Raw genomic sequence first — 21,604 nt, forward strand, 5'->3', positions numbered from 1 at the left:
TGGGTGGTTTATTGCTTTGTAGAATTGCAGGAATCGGGAAGTCATCATGGAAAGGAGGCAGATCAAGAGTTAACAAGTTTATTAACAGACGTAAACTCCACACAGGGAGAACAGGGGTATGGGAGGCAAAAGATGTAACGTTATGGGAACTGGAGGGGAAAACCGGGGTAAACCGGTTGAAGTAGCTATGTGAAGTTGGCACCCCATGTTCTCAAAAGATGAATCAAAATACACCATTCGTTTGTGCTGCGTTTGTGCTGGTTTGTGCCGCAAAAATGAACGTTTGCGCCGCTTTGGTTCCAGAGATATTGCGCGTTACATTTTTATGAAGCTCCGCCCACTTTCCACCCCATGTTCTTAAATTTTAAAAATGAATACACCATTCATTTGTGCTGCGTTTGTGCTGCAAAAATAAACGTTTGCACCGCTTTGGTTTCCGAGATATTGTGCGCTCAATTTGCTGAAACTCCACCCACTTTCCACCCCATGTTCTTACATGTTCACCATTCGTTTGTGCTGGTTTGTGCCGCAAAAATCAATGTTTGTGTTGCTTTGGTTCCCGAGACATTGAGTGCTAGCTTTGCTAATGCCCCATTTTAGTTGCATCAAAAAACATAGTGGTCATCAGAGAAGTTAATTTAGCATTAAGGAATTACAGTAGCATACATGGTTTATTATGACATACACAGGGTTAATACTTCATACATCGTGACTGGTCAGTGATGGGAAGAGGTTATACCTGGCAGAGGAGGTAATGTCTGTATGTACATCTCTGCTACCTGAGTTGTAACTCCGCCTCCAGCGATGTCATAGTGATGTCATAAGCCAGGGGTCGGCATTCTGTGGGGGCTAATGTCTGTTTACATTTCATTATGCAGAGTCGAGGTTATTGCCTGAGCAGCATTAGTTGACACTCTCACCTATTGAGTGGGGATAGTTTCGGCTTCCACCATATTCGTGACACCAGACCATTCACCCCGGAGGGAACCGCAGACTAGTAAAGAGTTTGCACCATCACTGAGGAACAAGGTCAGGTTACTCCTGGATTTATAACCTCTACAGCTAAGCACGAGTGTCATTGGTTGTAGTCATTCATTTATTTTCACCCCAGTAGTAAGGCAGGGCGTGTTACTGGGTGGAGCCAATGGGCGGGGTCAAGGGGGCAGCAAAATTAGCTTTCACCTAGGGTGGCAAAAACCCTTGCACCAGCCCTGAAGCCCATTATACCTAGCAAACATTGTTTAGCCAAATTACGTTGCACTATAAAAAGAATTCCAGGGAAAAAAAAGATTGTGATTACTTTTGACGTTGGCCAGTTTATGTAAAGTGACTGTCATCTTCTATGAAAATCTTTGCATAAATATGCAATGACCGTAGACATATCACCACTTTGTGTGTGATGGCTTTGGATTGCAGTGTGAATATGGCTGGGTTAACATTACATTTGGGCATACTGGGCATACGCTCCATTCATTTCTATGATCTGGCTGGGGTCCGCAAGTGACTCTAGTTGGCTAATTTTTGCTCCATATGCGGTTTTCTTGCTGGACTCAAAACCGTGGTAGACCATGATTTTGTGTCTGGCTCAAAACAAAAGTATTGTTATTTTAATATAGCTGTCCAACTAAACAGGACCTTCAGAGCTTAATAAATCTTTGCAAATCAAACACAGATAAAAATGGAATTACCAATAACAGATGAAACTTTGTAGACAGCAGAACTGTTTAAAGAACCATGAAACGGTTTAATCATAATGGGAAATCCACATTAACAAAATGTTAACAGAATAAAAAAATATTGGTAAGGCATATTTTAGGTTATTTTAAACATACACTTTAAGCACCAAAACAACCTTAGAGGAAAGCATTACTAACACTTTGTTTGGGGCCAGGATACTTTAAAACTTTCCACAACAATCTTGCAGCCTGTGACTTGCCACGGGACTCATGATGAGACAGATTCTCCACATATTCACTCCTCCTTTGTAAATATTACAACATGGGGTTGTATCTTGGTCTTTGCAGAGGCTGTTGTAATAAAGTCACACAGGTCATCATATTTCTCCCAGCCATTAAATTTTCTTCTACAATAGGCAACATAATGACCAAGAGACATATTGCCAGTTCCTGGAATGAAGGCAACAACCCCTCGTAGCACAAATGAATGACTGTCCAGATGTATGTTCACAGGTATTTCGGACAGTGTATACTGTGTTTCTGCACTTATTTCAATACAAAGTACTTGTCCAGTGGTGCAGCTGTGCGTGACCGAACCACTGCAAAGGAATTTCAATGAAGATGCATCCTGAATTTTCAAGCCATCTGGACACTCTTGAGGTGACTTTAATGGCTTTAGACATTTTGAAACATTTAGGTGTAGCCCATCCTCCAATGCTAGCTGAAGTTTACTAAGTCCATTAGTTTCTAAAATATGTATATTGATTGGCAGAAGAGGGATTGCTCTTGAATTAGCTATATTTCTATTGCAGTACACAGAAGAACACTGTGTTTTAATTATTACACTTGGTACCTGTCTCATTGTCATTGAGATTATGTGTGCAACATTACATTCAGCATTGACCTGCCTCACACCTGACCTCAGTTGAACATATTCAAATATTCCAGACAGTATTTTAGCCCTCATTGTATAAACTTCCTTTCCAACTCCCTTTGTCACAATTGTCTGCACCAATTCAAAAATTTCAACGGTGTTCTCTTTGTTGACATAATTGCAAAATAATCCACTGTCCCAGAATGCACAACAAAGACACTGGCAAAATGAATCAAATGCACAGGTATTAATGATACTTATAAGCTTTTTGTTTACTTGTATTGGTTTTTTAGCTAGATGGTTACCATTTTTCAAAATGCTCACCTTTTTTTTTCTTTTAAATTTTGTGTCCATGTGCAGCAACTTGGAACATGGGGTTAGGTAGGACAATCTCTTTTTGGAGGAATACTGAGACCTTTCCAATTTTCAACAGGCTGCTCCTGCAAGCTACTTTCATCACCCAATTTTATGTGAACTTGTGAATCCTCTTCACAGTTGCTGCCCATTCTCTTGGCTCATATTTTCACTGCTTTCGGTTTTCTTTATGAGAACTGAGGAAAGTCTCATTTTGCCTTCCATAAATTCAAGGTGACGAATTACAAATCGGTCGGTTCTAATAGGGAGACATTCATGTTTAAAGAGTCCATTTTTTATGTTCTTAAATTCAGCCTCAACATTTGCAGAACTTGCTGTCATGTTCACACTTTTAAAGTGTGGAACCATTATGGCTGTCCAAAGTGGAAGGTAACATGCCATTCTTATAAGATTTGGAACAAGTTCTGGAAGGAAATGTAAATTGTCTCGGTCACCATGATTTGCTGCAAGCAACTTACTCCTTTCACAAATTTCTGTTGCCCATATTTTCAGGTCTGTTTCGCATGGTTGAATAGGCTCATCCTCTTGTTCTTTCATCTCTACTCCATAGTCATCTTCAGTGACAGTGGGTAAAACACGTCCCTCTGCAATCCGTCTCTTCAGTTGAACTTTGCTAGTCTCTGATAAAACTGGTGTGCCTCTGTCATCATTCCCTTCTGATTCACTAAAAGCAACAACTGAAATTGAATGAATGAGTTCTCTCGCATCATCAAGTGATGTAGACTGTAGAAGTTGTGCCATTGCTCTGAGATAGAATTCCCTTACTCTGTTTCCAGCTTGCCTCAGACATTCCCATCGGCTAATAAGCTTGATACAGTGCGCAACATCAATTCTAATAAAGCATGGTGGTAGTTTTGATGCAACATTCCTGGTCAACACTCCAAAACACTGATTTATATATGTCTTCAAGTCGGGGTAAGGAGTGAAAGCCTTAACTAGAGCTCCAAGCAAAGCGAGGGAGAAATCACAAACTGCTTCCTTTGGAACAGTAGCACCTGCTTGTTTCCATTCTGTCAGCCATTGTGCTATAGAATTAATAGTATGGCTCTCAGAAAGCATCTGCACTACTGGGATATGATCTCCACTCGAACACAAAACCCCTTGGTACAAAAAGATGTGTCCAGAAATGCCAACAGGTCTTTTTAGTTTTCTCACTACTGAACCTGTTGCATCAAAACTTACATAGGAACCCAAGTTCTTTGACTTTATTTGGTACACTTGCATCTGAGACGGGGTCCAGTAATGGCAAAAAAATGTATCTAGACCAATGTTGTGTATGCTTCCAGTCTGAGGAACACTGTATTTCAGGAGATGTAATGAAAGAATTGGGTCCTTGTGCATGAACTCTCTTTCGCCAATCTCTTGCTTGGCTTTTCTTAACGTTGCTAGATTTGGTAGATGGCTAGGCTCAGGGTCACCAACATCCATAACTTTATAAGCCTCAGCTGCTCGCCATACATGTGCTTGTTTTCATCCTTCCCAGAGTTCTTTTGACAACCTTTTTCTTAAAGGGAACCTGTCACCTGAATTTGGCGGGACCAGTTTTGGGTCATATGGGCGGGGTTTTCGGGTGTTTGATTCACCCTTTCCTTACCTGCTGGCTGCATGCTGGCCGCAATATTGGATTGAAGTTCATTCTCTGTCCTCCGGAGTACACGCCAGCGCAAGGCAATCTTGCCTTGCGCAGGCGTGTACTCCGGAGGACAGAGAATGAACTTCAATCCAATATTGCGGCCAGCATGCAGCCAGCGGGTAAGGAAAGGGTGAATCAAACTCCCGAAAACCCCGCCCATATGACCCAAAACTGGTCCCGCCAAATTCAGGTGACAGGTTCCCTTTAAATCTCCTGATAATTTACGTTTTGATTTTCCTGTGTGGAGACTGTCATCAATATTGCAGATCATACACTTAAGCACTACTGGCTTAGCAATCTCTGGTATTTCTTCAACTTTTATGGATAGTTGTGCATCACACTCTGTGCAGCACCCTGTTATATCTATGTAGTTAGATACAACATTTGGATAAACCTTTGCCCTCCTGAATTTAAGTGTGCACGATGACTTGATATTTTTCCAGATCTCCTCATTCAATATGTGAGTCCATGTACCAGGTTTTAAGATTGTGTATTCTCTTTTATCAGCATACATAGATTTGTCATTGTAAATTACTTTTTCAGGCCAAATTTTGATCCAGCTCTGAAAAGAAAGACTGAACTCAAACTGAATGTCATAGCACTGAACTGATGAATGACTCTCTGTTCCTTCTGAGCTCTCTGTTGGAAGGTTGTTTTGGGATATTTGTAACATCTTTGTACAGACCAAGGGCTTCCCATACATTGTGCCGATTTGTCTTTACAAACGTGTAAAGGTTTTTTGGTGAAATTTTGTTATTTAATTTTTGACACAAGTCTACCCATACTTTTTCTGAGGGGAATGCTATTGCCTGTCCTGTAATAATTTTTTCATGTGAAGAACAGATGACATTTATAATGTCATCATAGTCACAGGCTGGCTTCCTGGGCATCTGATCAAAACAAAAAATGTTTTTTTTAGTTTTACATGCAGTGTATTATATGGAAAATAATTGATTACATAATTTTTAATAGTTAAGATACAGTGGTCCCTCAACATACAATGGTAATTAGTTCCAGGTGAATCATCGTATGTTAAAACCATACTGGAGCAGCAGGTGATGCTGCATTCAACAGAGTCCTTCATATGTTGAAATGATCGTATGTTGGGGCCATTGTATGTGTTGAGGGATCACTGCACTGAGATTAAATAATCCTATTCTTAGCACGATCACTTCTCTCTACTTTTACAGATGAAAAGCGTATTGTGTATCTCTGCCTCTCCCATAGTAATAAATGGTGGGGGCGTGCCTGCCACAGCAAAGCCCTGTGGTTGGCAGTCACTCTGCACAGGGCGGTGATTGCTCCATGCAGGGGAGCACTGAGGGCCACTGCAGGAGATTGCAGGGGGTCCCAGTGGTCAGTACCAAACCCCCCCCCCCCCCGGGGGGTGGGATAGGGGATAAGTTTTGCAGCAGAGTACTCTTTTAATGGGTTAAAGCATTACTGTAATTACAAACAACTTGATGTGTTGGAGAACTATAACCCCCAGCATACCCGGACAGCCTTTGACTGTCCGGTCATGCTGGGAGTTGTAGTTTTGCAACACCTGCAGGCACCCTGCTTGGGAAACACTGTTGTAGATAGATAAAAGTACAACTCCATGATTGAACTAAAGTTTCTTTGCTCAGGTAATAGCTTTGCAGAAATCTACCAAGACAGTTTAGCACATTTTCAGTTCAAATAAGTAAGTACACTTGATTTACCCTGGGAGTATCTCAGCTAGTAGTCAGATTGTTAGGCATACATTTGCTTAGGCCTTTCCCCAAGTTACAGTGTGTGGGGGAGGGGCATCACAAGCAGGAAATCAAAATGAAGTATGGGGTCTAGTAAGGAACAATTTATACATTTTTTTTAATTATAAAATTGCTATGGCTAGCCGGTGTTTTTCATTTCTTTTTATCTCCCTTTATCCATATATCAGTTACAGTGATTTGAGGCACAAACTCAGTGCGAGATTTCAAAAACCAAAGCAGCACAAACCAGCACAAATACAGCACCAATGAATGGTGTATTCATTTTTGCAGCACAAACCAGCACAAACGCAGCACAAACGAATGATGTATTCATTTTTAAAATTTAAGAACATGGGGTGGAAAGTGGGTGGAGTTTCAGCAAATTGAGCGCACAATATCTCGGAAACCAAAGCGGTGCAAACGTTTATTTTTGCAGCACAAACGCAGCACAAACGAATGGTGTATTCATTTTTAAAATGTAAGAACATGGGGTGGAAAGTGGGCGGAGCTTCATAAAAATATAACGCGCAATATCTCTGGAACCAAAGCGGCGCAAACGTTCATTTTTGTGGCACAAACCAGCACAAACGCAGCACAAACGAATGGTGTATTCATTTTTAAAATTTAAGAACATGGGGTGGAAAGTGGGTGGAGTTTCAGCAAATTGAGCGCACAATATCTCGGAAACCAAAGCGGTGCAAACGTTTATTTTTGCAGCACAAACCAGCACAAACGCAGCACAAACGAATGGTGTATTCATTTTTAAAATGTAAGAACATGGGGTGGAAAGTGGGCGGAGCTTCATAAAAATATAACGCGCAATATCTCTGGAACCAAAGCGGCGCAAACGTTCATTTTTGTGGCACAAACCAGCACAAACGCAGCACAAACGAATGGTGTATTCATTTTTAAAATTTAAGAACATGGGGTGGAAAGTGGGTGGAGTTTCAGCAAATTGAGCGCACAATATCTCGGAAACCAAAGCAGTGCAAAAGTTTATTTTTGCAGCACAAACCAGCACAAACGCAGCACAAACGAATGGTGTATTCATTTTTAAAATTTAAGAACATGGGGTGGAAAGTGGGTGGAGTTTCAGCAAATTGAGCGCACAATATCTCGGAAACCAAAGCAGTGCAAAAGTTTATTTTTGCAGCACAAACCAGCACAAACGCAGCACAAACGAATGGTGTATTCATTTTTAAAATTTAAGAACATGGGGTGGAAAGTGGGCGGAGCTTCATAAAAATGTAACGCGCAATATCTCTGGAACCAAAGCGGCGCAAACGTTCATTTTTGCGGCACAAACCAGCACAAACGCTGCACAAACGAATGGTGTATTTTGATTCATCTTTTGAGAACATGGGGTGCCAACTTCACACAGCTGTTAGGAGAATGCTCAAAAAGGGGAAAGCAGAGTACAACTCATCAGTTTGTCGACTTCTTGATTGCAGCATCTCAGGTTCCAACGATGGCACCGACAACCTGAAGAGATGGAGGTCTGGTTTCTTCAAGCAGATAAAGAGTCTTTGCGATACTAGGCATTTTTCTCATCCTGCTTTCAGTTCTTTGTACAGTATCACCGGAGCATAGCTCTTCTCGACAGTGCAGGCGGGAAAGGAGTCGGTACGTCCTGGCTCAGTCACCAGTACAAGGCTAGGCTGCACGCACGCAGCAGTCACTGGTCTCACGTAAGAGTCACCTCCTGGCATGGGGGATGTCAAGAGAGTAGCGGTCTGATGTCCACGAGCTGTGGACACAATTACAGGGGTTGCGCTAGGTGGGCCTACGCTTACAAGGTGCTCCGCTCTCAAGGCCTGCACCCCACTCTGTTCCACACTCAGTCTTCCTGTCAGAACTCCTGCCTTTTCCCTGCACACAGCCCTTTTTATGTCTGACCTGCCCCCTGCTGACAAGTGTAAAGGTCGGTCCGGGCCAAAAAAGCTCTCCCCGTGCAACAATGGTGACAGTCCCGACAGCTCCGAAATCGGCGCAAAAAAGGTACCCCCAGCTCGGTTCATGTTTTTATAGCTTCATAAACCATTGCTTCATAAACCAGTAAAACAAAAACAGCCTTTTTGGCACAAATGAAAATAAAAAGTCCATACAAAGTCCTTCCTAGTATGGTTCCAGCCTTCTGAGCAAGGTCGGACTGGCCCACTGGAGAACCGGAGGATTTTCTGGTGGGCCCTGGCACTGACACCTGCTAGCATACTGGCTAGCAGCTTCCTAAGGCCCCCATTGCTCCAGGGGCTGCCAGCCAGTGGTGTGTCACTGATTATGGCACACCCAGCATCTATGGGGTCACTGAGTCAGAGGGGGGGCCGCCCGGTGCCAGCTGAGCAGTAGCTGGAGACAGAAGCCTGTCCCCGGTGCTAAAGAGAAAGGAATATTCACGCTTCCCCACACCCCCATGGGCGTGGAGAGGAGTGAGTATTCATTTCACTTTAATAGCGGGCAATGTTAGCCACAGGCTGAGGCTAATACTGCCCGTATGTAAAGCCAGTGCGGCTGCATCGGGGCCCCGGAGGTGGGCCCCTGCAGGGCATCTAAACCTGAAGGCAGTCAGTGGGCAGAGAGCGATCCCTGCAGCTTCGCAGCGAAGCGGAGCTGCAGGGTTCCAATGCTGTCCTTCTTCCTGCCCACTGCCCGGTGCTTCCTGTCTGACAAAACGCAGCTGGATGATGTCATCATTCAGTGGGAGGCTACATTATATTGTTTGAGGGGAGCTACTTTATAATCTAGGAGGGGGCTACATTATATTCTAAGAGAGGGCTACATTATTTTCTATGAGGGGGCTACCTCAACCCCTGCTACATAATAAAGATTTGTACTTGCAGCACCCCAGAGTCCTAGTCGTGCAGTATCGTCATTTTGCCACTAAGGGGAGTGATGGTACGTCTGATTGTACTAAAAGAGTTCACCTGACCAGGTAACACAGTCACACACTACACTTCACACTCCGGCCACCAGGGGGAGCAAAGGGTTCTATTTATTAGGCCACTGCCCACACTGTGGTAAAACTGGGGGTTGGATAGGAAGTTAGAGAAGAAGCTGACTGGGTTTTGCCCAGGTAACGTCTGGATACAGTTGCTTGGGAAGATCCAGGGAGGTCCCTGTCAGGGGTGGGATCCTGGCAGTGGCCTAGCACGGAACAGATCGTTACGGAGCCGTGCCTGCACTTCATTGCGGCGGCATCTTAAGAAAGGACAAGAAGCAAAGTATATTGTGGAGAAGTGAGAAACGAGATCACAGCAATAGGAGATAATACCGGGCGCAGTCGTGCCCTAAGATCGAGGCCACATCCTTCTGAGGCGCGTAGCCGGTGGCCGGAACACCGATGGAGTAATGGCTCTACGCATTACTCCAGATCACGGCAGGGCAGTTAACTTTAGGTTGGCTGTCTCACCTTTACACCTAGGCAGACAACGGAGGCAATTGTGGGAGAGGGGTGTCTCTAGGGTCCCTATAAAAAAGCTCCAGGCCTACCCCGTCATACGGATGCGTCCTAACCATACCAACTGGGGGACGGAGAGAGAGAACTTTCAGAAACAGATACAAGAGTTGTGAGGACTATCCCATGGTGCTCAGCAGGGAGGTACTACAACACAAAGGCGCAAGTAGGAAGGCTACTGATTTCCACCTGTAAAGGGAATTCTGGATGTGCCTTCGGACTGGCTGGTCTCAGCTTGCCCTGTTAGCAGTGCTCTGGATTGCGGATGCCGAAGTCGACAGTAAAAGGTAAAGAGACTGCAACCCTGTGTCCTCGTTATTTACTGCGACCTACACCATCACCATCTACACCTCGAGGGAAGCCCTGGGGACATACTCTCCTGTGGGAAGGTATACCATCCAGCTGCCATTCCATCACCCCAGTGGACCCCTAGCAGCGTCGGTCACCCTGACCGAATATCACAGGTAGTGTCACGAACACTTGACAGACTTCTACCTACATCTTTAATTGGACGTCCCTTAGCAGGGCCACGGACCGGGTCGGGCCACCGTGACATTCCCAGAACCGAGACCGAGAGACCCGGTACCGAGTACCCCGCTTCCCTGCGTCTGGGGGCGCTCTAAACTACCTTATATTATACCCTGATATTAGCGTGTTTTACCGCACAATTGGTGGTCTTGTATTTATTTCTATGTAGCTACATAGTGGGCCCCAAGAATTATTTTCTCTGGTGGGCCCAAGGTGCTCCAGTCTGACGCTGCTTCTGGGAAAAACACACATGGCAGCTCCTCCAAACAGACCAGACAGCAAAAAAATTCAGTGGCTGGACATTTGAGGTGGAGATATGGTGAGTAGGCATTCTGTCAATCTCTTAGGGTACCGTCACACAGTGGCATTTTTATCGCTACGACGGCACGATTCCTGACGTTCTAGCGATATCGTTACGATCTCGCAGTGTCTGACACGCTACTGCGATCAGGCACCCAGCTGAGAATCGTACGTCATAGCACATCGTTTGAAACTTTCTTTCGTCGCTGGATCTCCCGCTGTCATCGCTGGATCGTTGTGTGTGACAGCGATCCAGCGATGCGTTCGCTTGTAACCAGGGTAAACATCGGGTAACTAAGCGCAGGGCCGCGCTTAGTAACCCGATGTTTACCGTGGCTACCAGCGTAAAAGTAAAAAAAAACAAACCGTACATACTCACCATCTGATGTCCGTCAGGTCCCTTGCCGTCTGCTTTCCGCTCTGACTGTCTGCCGGCCGGAAAGTGAGAGCAGATCACAGCGGTGACGTCGCCGCTGCGCTCTGCTCTCACTGTACAGCCGGATCTCAGTCAGAGCAGGAAGCAGACGGCAAGGGACCTGACATCAGATGGTATGTACGGTTTTTTTTGTTTTACTTTTACGCTGGTAACCACGGTAAACATCGGGTTACTAAGCGCGGCCCTGCGCTTAGTAACCCGATGTTTACCCTGGTTACCTGGGGACTTCGGCATCGCTCCAGCGCCGTGATTGCAACGTGTGACCGCAGTCTACGACGCTGGAGCGATAATCATACGACGCTGCGACGTCACGAATCGTGCCGTCGTAGCGATGTAAATGGTACTGTGTGACGGTACCCTTACACCTACTCACATAAAAGCCAGATCCTGGTAATGACTGGCTTACTCTCCGCACATATCATGCTGGATTAAAACTTGACTTTTACATCACCCAAGATAATGACCTTTGCAACACATGTCTCCCCTCACATACGGCACCAGTGACTCTCTCACAGTGTATATACATATACCCAACTATATAATATAATGCAATAAAAACATATTCTTTAATGTTTTATTCTATATTTAAAGAAATGAAGAAAGAAAGAAATATATTTTACATGAAACCATCCTAGGGTGCAAAGTAAATGTACCATAGTGCTAAACTTCATTAACAATACTCTTAGTTAAAATGAATGCCTGCTACTAGTGATGAGCGAGTGTACTCGTTGTTCGGGTTTTCCTGAGCACACCTGGGTGGTCTCCGAGTATTTGTTAGTGTTTGGAGATTAAGTTTTCATGGCGACAGCTGAATGATTTACAGCTATTAGCCAGGCTGAGTACATGTGGGGGTTGCCTGGTTGCTAGGGAATCCCCACATGTAATCAAGCAGGCTAATAGCTGTAAATTATTCAGCTGCCGCTATGAAATCTTAATCTCTGAACACTAACAAATACTTGGAGATCACCCGAGCTTGCTCGGGAAATCCCGAGCAACGAGTACACTCGCTCATCACTACCTGCTACAACTCATGCAATTTACACTCAACATTAAACCTAATGCCCAGCTAATGTTAATTCTAACTTTAATTCTAATATAAATGATCACCAGCAACACTAACATAATTTATTTCCACTGCTAACCGTAACTACCTAACTATCTTTTACCTAGCACTAATCAATATTTTTTACTTGACTTTTATTAAGTTAAATTGAATATAAAAATAAAAAAGTAAGAAAAAAAAAAGAAAGCAATAGCAGAAGAGAAGGAGGCAACGAGAACATCACAGGGACACTTATGGTGTAACAGATTGTTCATCAGGTTCAGCCAAATAATAAAAAAAGTTCAGTTCAGGTACCAGAACAGCACCCAAACTTGAACCCAAACCCCATTGGGGGGCTCAAATAGCCAGTGTTTTACGTGCTGTAATCTGTGTTACAGTGCAGTAAACACCAGATATGATTGTATGTAAATTCGTTACCGCCAGTCAGAGTGCTGTGGTTCCCACACTGTCACACAGATGACAGTGTGTCAGCGAGCAGCCCTGACCGGCGGTAAAAAGGAAGGTTACTACCATGGTTCACATGTGTTGACTGAAGAGAGTATCGCTCTCATCATTATATGCCTGGTCTCGCTGATAGCAATGAGAGCAGGTGTACAATTATGAGAGTATTAACCAGTCAACACCTGTTCAATAAATAAATAAAGGAACTTAAAAAATGGTGTGGGGTCCCCTCTATTCGTGCTAACCAGTTCAGGCAATGCTGACACCTTCAAGCTACAATCCTCAGCTTTCAGCTTTATTTTGGCTGGTTATCAAAAATAGAGGGGTACCATGCCATATTTATTTTACTTATTTAAATATATAATTTTACAAAATAGCATAGGGTCATCCCCCTTCATTTTTGACAACCAGCCAAGCAAAATCAGACAACTAGAAGCTAGTATTCTCAGAATGGGAAGGGACCATGGATATTGGCCCTCACCAACCTAAAAAAAGCAGCCCGCAGCTGCCCCAGAAAAGTTGCATCTATTTAGATGAGCAAATTCTGGCTTTTTGCACGGCTCTTCCCACTTCCCACCCAATTACTATTACCCCACTTGGCACTGCACCAGGACAAGTATACATATATATATATACTGTATATGTATATATATATATATATATATATATATATATATATATATATATATATATATAGTCAATAGAGATCATGACCTCTAAGGGGTTAAGGTACCTTCACACTAAGCGACTTTGCAGCGAGAACGACGACGATCCGTGACGTTGCAGCGTCCTGGATAGCGATCTCGTTGTGTTTGACACGCAGCAGCGATCTGGATCCCGCTGTGATATCGCTGGTCGGAGCTAGAAGTCCAGAACTTTATTTCGTCGCTGATCACCCGCTTTGACTGTGTCAGCGCCGGCAGTAAATCAGAGCACAGCGGTGACGTCAGTGCGGGAAGCTCTGAGCAGCAGCGCGTAACCCTGTGGACGCCGGGGGACGTGACAGACATCAGAATGTGAGTATGTAGTGTTTTTTTTTTTTTACTTTTACAATGGTAACCAGGGTAAATATCGGGTTACTAAGCGCGGCCCTGCGCTTAGTAACCCGATGTTTACCCTGGTTACCCGGGTGCTGCAGGGGGACTTCGGCATCGTTGAAGACAGTTTCAACGATGCCGAAGTCGTTCCCCTGATCGTTGGTCGCTGGAGAGAGCTGTCTGTGTGACAGCTCCCCAGCGACCACACAGCGACTTACCAACGATCATGGCCAGGTCGTATCGCTGGTCGTGATCGTTGGTAAGTTGTTTAGTGTAATGGTACCTTTAGACAGAAGAAGTTGGCTCCCTCTGTAATCCCATTAACGCCTATACAATCTTGTTATGTTGTGTTGATAGGATTATATTTTACAAGGTGCACAGCAAAGATTTCTAGCACAGCCACCTGAGCACTTTTCTTGGGCTTCGCCCTGCCAGAGGAAGTACATATGAGAATACTACATTGGTCTGAGGGCCAGTGGCACCTGGCAAACCAATACAAGTAGAGCGATCCATGTCCAGTAATAAAGTATTGCACTGTAGGTCTACCTAAAAGAGCTGTCACCCCAAGAGATTCTTTATAATATGATGTTATGCCACAGACAATGGTCCTGCATATTGCACTGATACAATTGTATTTAAAAGTGCACGTTTCACTATTCTCTATTTTTGAAGAATTATGTCACTTCATTTACCTTCATTTACTTCAATATCCAATAAAATTTTAAGATATTCAGTATATGGATTTGCCTGAAGTTTGGCACAATTGTTGAGAGGAGAAAATAGTAATTATACAATGTTTTTCTGTGTGTAAGAAACATGTTCACTTTATTCAACGAGTCAGTACAGTTATTAAAATAACATAGTTATAGAGCTTTATGTGGTCCTACTGTTTACTTTTAAACAATATATTCCATTTTTTCAAACAATTTGTAACTGTGTCGGGATATTTTGAATGGAATAACTTTATTTTACCTTGGCAATTGCTTTATTTTGCTTTTTATGGGACCAAATATTTAAACATCTAAATACCATGGTCACTCTTGACTGCTGCATCTAGGAGGTATAAGGAGTTTTTTTCAGAAAATCCCAATGTATGGACACAGTTTTTTATAAACAAAAAAATCTGACTTTTTCTTTATACACTACAGGTGCCTGTAGTTACCCTAGGATTTTTCCCTACCTATCCGCAGAGGTTGGCACTCTAATAATTTTGACAATGGTGCCCCCGATCCTCCAAGACTATCATCCGTGAAATTATTTTATCTTATTTTTAATATTAGACAGTGTAGGTTTTGTCTATTTAATGGCTATTATATGTGCTGCATGTATACCAACTGAAACCAAGCTCAATTTTTGTGTTTTTTCTTTGTATTTTTGCATTCTGTGCAAGCTGTGGTGTGGCCTCTCTCCTTTGAGCTGGAAATTACATTTAAAAGCTTTCCAAGACTGGTTTCCACAGGTCGGGACCCGATCCTTTGTCTGCTTTTATGCACATGTGACACCCCAGGAAGCCTGTTGTCGCAGTGGTATTGCCTTCCTCATGGGGAGGATGACGCCATGCCTGGAAGCGACAAGGATCCCCTTAACAGGCACAGCAGCAGATTAGAGCCCAGCGTCACCACGAGAAGGGACACCTGTAAAAAGGCTCGAGTTGCCTGCCATGCGGGTAGTGTCCACCTAAGAGGACAGATTGAGAGATGACCTTGTGTGAAGCCTCAGAACAGCACAGAAAGGAAGGCTTCCAAGCCCACCTGGGTAGGGGGATTCCGAATCGCTTCCAGGCTGCCCGGATTCCAAAGACCACCTGTAACCTGTACCTGAGCTGCACCAGTAAAAGGTAAAGAGACTGTAAACCCGTGTCCTCCAATTCCTGCAGTTCACCATCTAACATCCCTTACCAACTGTACTGGGAGCCCTGGAGACTAAGCTCTACCTGTGGGGAGCTATACCACCTCTGCTGCAATACCATCATCCCCAGTGGATCCCTTTAAGCAGCGTCGGCCATCTCTGGCCGTGTACCATAGGTGGCATCACGAACATTACTCTTTAGACTTTATTTCCCTACACTTAATCCCCTTTTATTGGATGCCCAGGGCCACGGACCGGATCACTGCTTCCGTGACACATCCCTTTAAGAACCGACCCGGTACTGAGTATCCCACGGTCCTAGCGGGCGCTCCACACACACTGAGGTTGATTCTGACACATTGTAAGGTTTTTAATATTAGACAGCGTAGGACCCTCCCGATCAGGGTCACCTTGTCGACGGTGGGATGGCTTTTATGCTATTTTTGATCAAAAACAGTATTACTAAGAACCCAGTGTTATTTTAATGCACCTTTGATTTTTTACATATTTAGATAAAGCAGGGTTTATGATTCTTGTACTTTTTTTTCCGATTTATGGCCAATGTGAACATGCGTTTATGGGCTGCATGTTTACCAACTTAATCCAAGCTCAATTTTTGTGATTTTAATAGTATCTATACATCAAACACTCCTAAGGATTACCAGCATCTGTGAAATTACTCGCCATTGCCAGTATTTTACCTGACTCCATATAACTATGTTTTGTCTTACTACAAATTGATCTTAGTGATAACTATCTTTATTTTTTTAACCTCAGGAAGATGCATCCCGAACCACATATCTGACTACCGTAAATGTTTGGATCCCTCTTATTATATATGTTTGAAAGGTGATATAGGTAATTAATTAATTCTTGGATATCACGTTATTTCTTCATTATTTGACTTAGTTATATCCTCTTGACTTTTTACGTCCAAGCCTCTCTTGCAGTGAACTTTGCGGACATAGCTATAGTGATGGCCTCCTGTGAGCTATGCAACCAATCACTGGGCTCAGCAGTCATTCCGAGACAGACAACACACTACCACTGACCCCAGTGATTGAATGCAGCAGTCACAGATTGTAGATGTGACATCACCACATCAGCCTAGTCAACTAAAGCAAGTTCACTGCCTCTGACCTCAACAAAATCAGATAATTTTTACACATTTCTGTACAGGGAGTTTTCATTGTAGGTTTGGTTTTCCGTAAATTTTCTCTTTTTATATATATGCAGCAGTAAACTGATGGTGTCATATATTCCGGGAAGCCCAGATCTGTCTCCTCCTCCTGCAGTTCTGTCACATATAACACAGCACAATACCTCATTTCCTATAACATCTGCTCCCCAGACACCAGTTACACCAGAGCTACAATGAAGAACAGTCAAATTGTCGGCATTTTACTGCTTCTCTGCTCCGGTAAGAAGGACGTGGGTTATTCTGTGTGTTGTGCAGAACAGTAATGGAAATGTTATTATAACTGTCATATCCTGTATCTATAACATATAAATAAGATAATTCACAAAAGTAATGATTATATATGTTATTTTACAGGACAAGTTATTGGAGACTCCATTGAGCGAATGAACGCCCTGATATTTACTGAAGAAGGCAATAAAGTCACTCTCTCCTGCTCCTATAAAACTTCATATTCCACCACTTACTATCTGTACTGGTATCGTCATTACCCTGGATCATCCCCACAATACATAATACGCAGAATTAATAAAGGTGCCCCTGGTGACCCTGCTCCGGGGAGATTCACATCTGATGTGACATTAAACTCTACAGAACTGGTTATCAGTGATGTGAAGACAGAGGACTCGGCCACCTATCTCTGCGCTCTGCAGGAAGCACAGTGTGACTCTTCTCTCCTCTCATCCTACATAAACCTCATGCTGAAAAGCAAAGACAGTGATTCTATGGGTTGTTTGAGTCAGAGCTGTATTTACAGATTATGCATCTCTAGGCCCAAAACCCCATTCCAGCCCCTTTAAAGAGGTTTTCATAGCTCTGAATACTTGTTATTTATCCTTAGTCATGAATATTAGATCACTGTAATCCAACTTTCAGCACTCATGCCCATCAGCTGTTTGGAAGGTCCAAGGATCTTGTGCCCGTGCTGCAGCTTCTCCAATATTTACTTTCTGCACCCTGTCTACTTAGCAACTACAGGGCAGGTATTGCAGTGTTATCCCATTGAAAATAATGATACAAATCAGCATGCCCTATTACTATCACTACCATACCTCCCAACTTTTTAAGAACAGGAGGGACAAGTGAAGCAAGCCCAAATTTTGCCTATCCCTGTGGTCATGCCACAAATCCAAGCTAATTAATCATTATTTTATACTTTGGTGGAAGGAAATTTCAGAGGGGCTTTGGCAGTGAGGGAAATTAAGCAGACGCCTCAGACTGTAGGGCATTGACCCAAATCCGGGAAGGTCCGCTGTATCTGGGACTGATGGGACTAGAGATGAGCAGATCAATTCACAGGACTCCGATCCGATGTCCAGGTCAGTGCTACCTGCTGGCTATATGGGAGACAGCGAATTTCTTACCTTCCCACGTTTATGGTTAGGCATTTAATTAGCCCGGTCTGGTGCGTCTTCATCTGCGTCCTTTTCATCTCTAGTTGGGACCTGTGGATCTATTTTTTGCTCATTTATTCACAATCAGAGCTGCCAGAACATTCTCATCTTTATGTAGCTTCATTATATGACATCTGGCTTTTTGGTGTCTGTAAAGCCGTGTTCTTGTTTCTGCAGATGTCCGCACCAAACTGCACAATAATATTCTTCACTGATTATTGCTGCATTTACATCGAAGCATCGTGACAGGTAGATGGCACAATGAAAATATTGAAGAGGCTGTGCAATGCTGATGCTTCAAACCTTTTTGACAAGTCACACAGATCCTTCATACAGCTGATCAGTAATCTCCTAAAAGTCAGAGGCTCAATAACTCACTTAGTTTTGACAAAAATATTTTATTAGTGGTACAATAAAAACAATAAATACATGCAACCTCAATTCAAAAACAGTTGATAAACTGTTTGGAAATCTCTGAAAGCCATATGCATTTACGAAAGAATATAAAACATATTAGAAAGTGAAGTTTAGACATTTTTTAATTTCTTTTGAAAAATAGCTAATTTAGAAACTGCTGGTAGCAACGCATCTCAAAAGTAAAATTTACTGTGGAACAAGTGGCATTTTCGAGATTAGATCTTCAGCTCATGCTTTCGGAGCAGCTCCAACACTTCTTCTAGCCAACTGAGCTGCTCTTCAAAGGTGGAGTATACCACCATAGTACCGAGGTGCATCAGACAGGACGGGTTCCACTCCAAAGGCATAAGTCTCAGATTGCATAAGCACAGAAATAGGTACTGCAACTTGGGATGGCTCAACTGACATCAGGGCTTCCAGTCAGGCATCTAGTGTCTTCAGATGGTACAAAATTTTTCCCTGGCTCTCTCGCTGGTAGCTCAGCTACCTAAACAGGGATCAGTGGAGTTAGCGGCCGAAGCAAACTGTTATACCCAATGGTGGCGTAAATGGATTTTGTGGACCTACTGTGCCACAAAACCTCTATTTCTGTTCTCTATTAATTGGCTTCCCCCTCATTCAACTTTCCCCTCTCCAGTCATCCCTAATACAGCAGCCAGGGTCACAGCATCTGGCTTACAGCTTATTACTGACGCCCATTCAATTAGATCAGGCAGGTTGGGAGCGTGCATACCTTGTCCAAAATATCGACCAATATCTCACATATTTATATGTATCTTCTGCACTTTATTTTTCAGGGTGCAGCAAAGCCCAGTATTTTTGGTCTTATAAACTAGGGTGTCTGTTCACATAGGATGCATTTAGATAGCGCTGGGCAGCCCGCCTGATATAATAGTATGGGCATCACTAATAGGCTGTAAGCCAGATGCTGTGCATTACCTGTGAGGGACCAGCGCCCTATACAAGCCTCTTTTGCGCAATCATATACTAAGCAATCACTCCCTCCATGGATTGGTAGGCTGTGAGTGGTTGTCTTATTAGTATTTTGCACATGCGTTGCTGCCATCTTTACTACATGGGGTGTGCTGCACTAATTCTTGAATTTTTGGAGGATTTTTAGTCCTCTTTTTGTGGCTTTGCTATTCAGTCTAGTAAGGGGCATAGCTACGTGGCTACCTGATGTTCACTGGAGCTCCTGGTGGTGGAGACAGACTGGGCTGCAGGTAGCCGCCAGGTACCACTCCTAAGCAGATCCCAGAACTGCAGCTGCTGACCCCAGAGTTCAGGTTTGCTGAAACGCACTAGGGGTACGTTCATACACACCAGTGTAGGATACTGAATCAGGAACAGGTTTCACACGGACCAGGGGACAATGTTCAGGAACTGGCTACTCTGGGACCAGGGAGGCAACGCTCAGGACACTGGCTTCACCAGGACCAGGGATTCAGTTCAGGACACTGACCGAACCAGGACCAGGAGAGTGGGTTAAGGGCACTGGCCACACAAGGAACAGGGGAGCAGGTCCCAGACACTGGCACACATGGACCAGGGGTTCGGGTTCAGTACACTGCCGCACCAAGACTAAGGATTCGAGTTCAGGACGCTGGCCATACCGGGTCCAGGTATTTGGGTTTAAGACACTTACCACACCGGGACCAGGGCACCTCACAACTCACTAGAAGGAGAAACTACACACTAATGAGTGTTGAGAGGAGCCGAGGCCGCTATCTGCAGACCAGATATAACCTCAAGAGAAATGTGCTGTCTTCCAGGTGCAAAAATTAAAGATTTGTCTGACAGGATATCAAGACTCTTCAGACCTACAGAAGACCACCCATTCCTGCTTATACATGTGGGGACAAATAACACAGCTAGAAAGGACCTGGAACCATCTGCAGTGACTTTGAAAACGTAGGTAAGAAAGTGAAAGAGCAGGGATCGCAGGTGGTCTTCTCTTCCATCCTCCCAGTGGATGGCCATTGAACAAGGAGGTGGAATAAGATTCTGCAGGTGAACAACTGGCTACGTCAATGGTGCCATCAGCAAGGATTTGGATTTCTAGATCATGGAGTGAATTACCTATACGATGGACTGCTTACTAGAGATGGGGTGCACCTTGCGAAAACTGGAAAACATGTATTTGGAAGTCTCATTGCTGCACTCATCAGGAGAGCTTTAAACTAGAACAATGTGGAAAGGGAAGCGAAAGGCCAGAAAAAGCAATACACCTGACAAATACAATTGAGAACTCTGCTACTAGAATTGGAAGGGAAGAACAAAGATAAAAAAATCTAAATAATAAAAATATTGGAGGAAGAGAAACCAATCACAAACTAAAATGTTTCTATAGAAATGCACAAAGCATGGGCAACAAACAAGGAGAATTGGAACTACTAACACAGGAGAAGAAATATGATGTCACTGGAATCACTGAAACTTGGTGGGACGATACACATGATTGGAATACAAGGCTAGAAGGATACAACTTATTTGCAAGAAACAGACTTGATAAACGATGAAGGATGTGTCGCTTTGTATGTTAGAAACGGCTATATCTGCGCAGAGATTGAAGCTTCAGAGACTGGGAGTTCTATGGAAACTGTTTGGGTAAGAATACAAGGAGAGAAGGACACCATTTTAGGCATTTACTACAGGCCGCCTGTGCAAGCTGAAGATATGGATGAACTCTTTGTGCATCAAATGGCCAAGTTCTCCAAAAAATATGACGTAGTGGTCATGGGAGATTTCAACTATCCAGACATTTGTTGGGAATCTCTCTCAGGCAAAACTAAGGCCATGTGCACACGTTCAGTATTTTTCGCGTTTTTTTCGCGTTTTTTCGCTATAAAAACGTGATAAAAACGCGAAAAAAACGCTTACATATGCCTCCCATTATTTTCAGTGTATTCCGCATTTTTTGTGCAAATGTAGCCTTTTTTTCCGCAAAAAAATCGCATCGCGGAAAAAAAAGCAACATGTTCATTAAAATGCGGAATTGCAGGGGATTCCGCACACCTGGGAGTCCATTGATCTGCTTACTTCCCGCACGGGGCTGTGCACACCATGCGGGAAGTAAGCAGATTATGTGCGGTTGGTACCCAGGGTGGAGGAGAGGAGACTCTCCTCCACACACTGGGCACCATATAATTGTTAAAAAATAAGAACTAAAATAAAAAATAGTCCTATACTCACCTTCGATG

General features: G+C 43.6%; 1 gene segment (V, D, J or C); it reads left to right on the forward strand.

The window, feature by feature from the left end:
* The first annotated feature begins 751 nt into the window (after window positions 1-751).
* On the forward strand, window positions 752-17,393 carry LOC143795360 (Ig kappa chain V-IV region S107B-like). The segment is given in 5 exon segments: window positions 752-1,029; window positions 2,093-2,189; window positions 16,173-16,253; window positions 16,747-16,815; window positions 16,951-17,393. Coding segments are annotated over 4 exon segments (603 nt in total).
* The last annotated feature ends 4,211 nt before the right edge of the window (window positions 17,394-21,604 follow it).

The sequence above is a fragment of the Ranitomeya variabilis genome, chromosome 1, assembly GCF_051348905.1.
Source record: "Ranitomeya variabilis isolate aRanVar5 chromosome 1, aRanVar5.hap1, whole genome shotgun sequence".
NCBI classification, from domain to species: Eukaryota; Metazoa; Chordata; class Amphibia; order Anura; family Dendrobatidae; genus Ranitomeya; species Ranitomeya variabilis.